General features: G+C 40.8%; 1 protein-coding gene across 3 annotated transcripts; it reads left to right on the plus strand.

The window, feature by feature from the left end:
- naif1 (nuclear apoptosis inducing factor 1) lies at positions 1–3,536 on the plus strand. 3 transcript variants are annotated; one of them, XM_061261038.1, is made up of 3 exons: positions 1–563; positions 1,152–1,202; positions 1,634–3,536. In XM_061261038.1, the coding sequence occupies exons 1-3, from the start codon at positions 122–124 to the stop codon at positions 2,107–2,109; spliced, it is 969 nt and encodes a 322-aa protein (XP_061117022.1). In that variant the 5' UTR covers positions 1–121; the 3' UTR covers positions 2,110–3,536. The 3 variants fall into 3 exon arrangements, with proteins under 3 accessions (XP_061117022.1, XP_061117023.1, XP_061117024.1); XM_061261039.1 differs by having other exon boundaries at positions 1,637–3,536; XM_061261040.1 differs by lacking the exon at positions 1,152–1,202.
- The last annotated feature ends 2,427 nt before the right edge of the window (positions 3,537–5,963 follow it).

Consider the following 5,963-nt stretch of genomic DNA (forward strand, 5'->3'; position numbering starts at 1 on the left):
TGCAGGAGGAAGAAGTCGATTCTAGAAGCCATTACGTTGCGCAGTTCTATTGAGAAAAACCTACTATTTTTGCGTATATTACGCACATTTATTCTTTTTAAAAGAGTAATTTGTAATTAAAATGGCATCCCAAGCCAAAAAGAGAAAAATGAATTTCTCAGAGAGGGAGGTGGAAATTATAGTGGAGGAAATGGAGAAACAAAAGCACATACTAGTTAACCACTTCAATGCTGGAGTCACTCACATCACCAAAAACAACGCGTGGGTAGAAATTCTGAAACGGGTCAATGCCGTAACTACCTGCCAAAGAGAACTGGCCGAAGTAAAGAAGAAATGGTCTGACTTAAAGACTGAGGTTCGACGGAAGGTGGCACAAGCGCGGGCGGCAATGGAAGGAACTGGTGACTGCACGTCGGTCCCTGTCATTTTGACTTCCATGCAACAACGGATCTGTAATCTCTTGGGAGAGGCGACCATCATCAGTCTACCTGCAGGAGATGGTGGGACTGAGATCACTGTTCCCATGCCCATGAGCTCGGCTACCACGGTAACATTAACACAAAGTAAGTCGTGTAATCGTAAGGCTGTTACCCAGTTCTTAGATCTTGAAAACAGCAAATGTTCTTGTTTTAATTGTGGCGCCACAAGTCATGGGCATCCTCGATTTAAATATATTTACTAGTAAAATACTCTCTATCTTGTGAATGTATATAGCTGTATTTAAAATATTACCGAATTCCCACTGCAACTAGAACAGTTGCATGTGGGCCTGTCCTTAGTTTGCGTTAAAAACTGCATTCCTATATATCCATTTTTGAAGTTAACACACTGCAAGGACGCTCGTTTATCTGCTGTACTTTCTTACAAAATCCCGCGCAACCTGGAATTCATAAGGGTTTACCACAATGACACGCCCCCAAAATAGTTTTTTTTCCCTTCTTGGGCGGAGCAGTGTCTGATTGGACGGTGATCCAGCATTGAATGAAAATGGGCATTGTTGACGATGCTTCGTTGAGGTAGAGGTATTCTAAGCTCATGAAAAGTGACCTGAACGCCCGCAAGTTAATTTTACGAGGTAAAACTACCAGGGAGGCGATAACAGATTCAAAGTTGCATTTCCGTGATTATTTCTGTGTATGCTTGACTCATAGATATTCAGACTGCTTCCGCCGCGGCTTGTGAAGTACAGAAATCACTAGAAGGTAAATGCCTTTCTTCCAGTTGTCGTTTCCTCGTTGCAGGCCAAATACTCATAACAAACATGCCCTATTCTCACTGGCTATGAAGCTGGATCTGGCACATTTGGCATTTGAGTATCTAGTGAAGCTTAATTTAAGGTCTTGTGCAGCTGTTATTCTCTCCATGGCTGATTGAAGAGTTGATAAAAATATATGATGAAACGGTATGTTCACTACAGGTTATAACTGTGTGGGAGGCTTTGGAGTGTATGCTTTTATGCCTGTGGGGTGCACTAAGTGACCAAACATTTGGGCTGCATTGATAAAATAGGGGGTTTGAGTCTGAATGGGCCTATCTACTGGTAATCGACTGGTAACAGTCAGTAACCTAGGACTCCAAGCCTGTATGCCCTTGGTGTAAGTGCCCCTCCCCTGACTTCTATGTTCGTCCACAGCAGAGACCACCTACCATACACTGGAAGAGGGGGTGGTGGAGTACTGCACAACAGAGACGCCGGTGGCTGTTACCACTGAGACGCCAGTAGAGATGCTGACAGCCCAGGCAGAGTGTTCCATCAAGCCACAGGAGCTGAAGAGCCGCATCGCCCTCAACTCAGCCAAATTGCTGCAGGAGCAGAAGGTGACCAACCTGCACGTGCGGGAGATCGCCCAGCACCTGGAGAACCAGAATGACCTGCTGCAAATGATCCGCCGCTCACAGGAGGCCCAAGCTTGTGCCCAGGAGAGGCAGGCCCAGGCATTGGAGGGCACACAGGCTGCCCTCATCGCCCTCATCCAGATGCTCCGCCCGGCTCTCAAGGACTTCCGTAAATTCCTTCAGAGCACCACCAATAGCTCTGCTCCAGGAGCCCTATCGGACAGTGGGGAAACTAAAGCTAACCCCTCACTGCCTACAGAGGATGTCAGTTAAGGCCATTTCTGTTGGTGGGGTGGGTTGCAAGGACACTTTGACGGACAGAAAGCCGACACCTAGGACTTTGGAAATGGAGAAAAGGGAAACTGCAGTTAAATCACAGTATAGATGCTTGAAGAATATAACTGTTGTTACAACATTTCAATTGAGACTGTGTATACTGTACCGTAATGACAGTATAATTTATTATTGTGTCAGCTGGTATGTTGTAAAATGTAAAGGTAAATAGTCTCTTTATTTTCTATGCAGTTCAAGAAAGTATACTTGGCTGTCTTGTAGCAAAAAACTAATTTCTGTGGAAAACAAATATTGAAATTGATTATATTGAATTGGAAAGTCAAAGGTTGGGGAGTGACTCAGAGCTTTACTTGTGTTATCATCAACACCACTTAACCATGCTATATCCAATTTATTCTGATGGTAGCTTATGTTCTTTTGTGTGAAGAAAGTTGGCATATTGAGTTGGACAGTGAAATGTTCAGTGTTAAATCAACTCTTAGAGAGCGTATGTGGTCTTTAAGAGTTGAATTCACTTTGAATTAACACTGGACATTTTACTGTGTGGGATTCATTCACCAACGCAACTGTCCAATTCAGTATTCTCTTGCCATCCACTGAACCTTGTTGTGAACCTTTCCTTGCAATGCTTGGGGAAATAAGTGTACAAAATATACACTCAGTGAACACTTTATGAGGAATTTATTGGACTTATTTTTTTTTACTTATTGGCCTTCTGCTGCTGTAGTCTATCCACTTAAGAGGTTTGACGTGTTGTGTGTTCAGAGATACTGTTCTACATACCACTGTTGTAATGTGTGGTTATTTGCATTACTCTCACCTTCCTGTCAGCTTTGACCAGTCTGGCCCTTCTCCACTGACCTCTCTAATTAACAAGGTGTTTTTGCCTGCAGAACTGCTGCTCACTGTGTGTTTTTTGTTTTTTGCACCATTCTCTGAGAGACGGTTGTCCATGAAAATCCCAGCAGATAAGTAGATATTCAAACCACCCTGTCTGGCACAAACAATCATTCCATGGTCAGAGTCACTTAGATTTCTTCCCCATTTTGGCATTCGGTCTGAAAAACAGCTGAACCTCTTGACCATGTCTGCATGCTTTTATGCATTTAGTTGCTGCCACATGATTGGCTGATTAAATATTTGGATTAACACGCTGGCATATAAGTCTACTTAATAAAGGGCTCAGTGAGTGTCTGTATTGTATTATTACATATGACTGAATGAAAATGCAGCTAAAATCAACATACGTTCTGTGAATATTAGAAGTGACTTTTTCCAACCAACCAACTCATAACTGTATTATACGTATATGATATGTATAGAAATACAATTGTATTTTGTATAGAGATTTGTTCGATTTTCTATGTTTTTTGTTTGCGAGTAAAATAAATGTAGCTATCGTAGAATGGATGGCACCATTATTTCATATCCCGCCAATACCTGCTCCACACAATTTCTTGACTAAGCTTAAAATCTTTTTTTTATCACAATGAGCTTATTTATAGTGTACATGATGACAAAGAAGCATGACCCTTTGTAATTATGCAAAATCATCACTGGGAGAGTCGGAATTCACGTGTAGACTTTTGATGGAACCTGTACAGTTCATTGGAGACGGCGATGGTATACATTTAGGTGCTGAATAGATCATTTGTTGCTTTTGCATGGCAACAGAAGATGACAGATGTTATTTAAGGGTAGTGGGAATCTTTTTGGAAAGGCATAAGAACATTTTTACTTTTCTTCATTTTAACTTCCTCAAAATGGCTAGTTTGCTCCTGTCACGACCAAACACTCATATTTACAAATGGTTGACCATTACATTTCTTTTATGCATGTGTTTCAAACCTAAGCTCTAATACCATGCTTAAAAATATTTATTCAGTAGTGTTTAACTTCAGAAATATGCCCAAAATGTTCTGAATTGCAATCTAATAATAATAAAAGTCTAGAAACTCAAGATTCATATCCAATGTATTCCAATGTAATGAACTGGATCTGACATTCCAAGTGGAAGTTGGAACAAGTTATGAAATGTTGAATAGGTCACTGTTTTATAATTTGTGATTATTAAATTATTTTTCATCAAATGATTGATATATTATTTGTGATACCTGAAGTTGGTTATCTCTGGCACAAGAATTCTGAAATGATGGCACTTCATAAAATACCAGTTCCAAACTACAGAGGGCACTAAACTCTACCTAAAAACAACAACAACAAAAAAACTCTGCCCATTTTATTATGTACCCCTGCTTGTTAACACTAATAGCCTGCTCCTCCTGGGTTGTGGCTGCAACTCAGTATAAAAAACATGCAGACATGATGAACAGGGTTAGTTGTTCAACCTGAAGTGCGCAAGTTGCATGATTGACATGATTAACCATGGTATGATTATTGGTGCTAGATGTGGTGGTTCCAGCATCTTAGAAACAGTTGCCCTCTCAGGGCTTTCATGCACTACAGAGTGAATGGTTGAGTGAGTAGCCGTTCTGTGGGCAAAAACACCTAGTTAACGAGAGAGGTCAGAGGAGAATGGGCACACCTGTTCAAGCTAACAAAGCCCACAAATGCTCAAATAATAACGGTTTACAACAGTGGTGTACAGAATGGTACGTGACAGATTTTCTATGCCAGTTTCTGCTCCTGTCTAAGAACAGGAACATGAGGCTACAGTAGGCACATGATCACCAAAACCAGATGATTGAACACAGTGCCTGGTCTGACGAATCATGATTTCTAATGCAACATGCCGGATGGCCTCGTGTCAACGATGCAGGCTGGTGGAGCAATGTTGGAATGTTTTCTTGGCACATATTAATGCCTTGTGCCTAGTGCCTTGATAAATATTTAATGCCAGAGCATACCCTAGCATTGTTGTTGACCATGTGTATCCCTTTATGGTCACTGTTGATCCTTTTTCAAATTAATTGGATAATGCACACACCATCTTAAGCTGGTTCCATGAACATGAAAATGATCTCAGTTTACTCCAGTGGCATGCTCATTCCCCAGATGTCAATCCAACAGAGCACCTTTGGGATAAATTAGAATTTCAGGTTCACAGCATGAATGTGTGAATTTTTAACTTCATACAAAAAGTATAAAGAATTGGAATTGATAGCAACTGAATGCAAACGGCATACACAAAATGCTTACAACCCATAATGCCTATATGTGGAATATAATAATTATGTCAGAAAAATTCTCAAACATTCATGGAGAGCCATGGATGATTAGAAGTCTGAGACTGAATATTCTGGCAAAACACTAAGTGCCTCTAGCTCTGGTCACCTGCATTACTTAAGCATGATTCATTCAAATTAATCTAGTTATGTAGTTCCAGGTTTGGATGGAGCAAAAGCAGGACCATCTCTGGCACTCCAGGACCAGGATTGCCCTTCCCTGCTTTATAGGCTAAAATAGTAATTTGATAACAACTGCTTTATTTTATAATAACATTTTGCGACTTTACCCTGATCTGAAAAATTACTCCATCTTGACAATACATAAAATAAAAATATTGATTGATACATATAATACATATAAGGCGAGTCCAGAACTTTTAATGCATAAAATAGGCTATACTATGGGGATACATGTGACATGCATTTCAAGAGGCTACAAGAGGCTTTATGCCTGTCCTCAGCATGGTTAAAACGTGCTTTTGTTTGCACCTAGATGCTGTCGGAACCATGGGTACCCTTCAGAAGTATTTGCCACCTGGAAGCTCCACTTTTCGAGCAGTGACGCGCGTGACATGTAGGCGGTGCTTAAGGCTTTTTCTGAGACTAGAGTTGGAATCACTGTCCACTCCACGCTTCATTGTACGG

This window comes from Conger conger, chromosome 11 (genome assembly GCF_963514075.1).
Source record: "Conger conger chromosome 11, fConCon1.1, whole genome shotgun sequence".
In the NCBI taxonomy this organism is placed as follows: domain Eukaryota; kingdom Metazoa; phylum Chordata; class Actinopteri; order Anguilliformes; family Congridae; genus Conger; species Conger conger.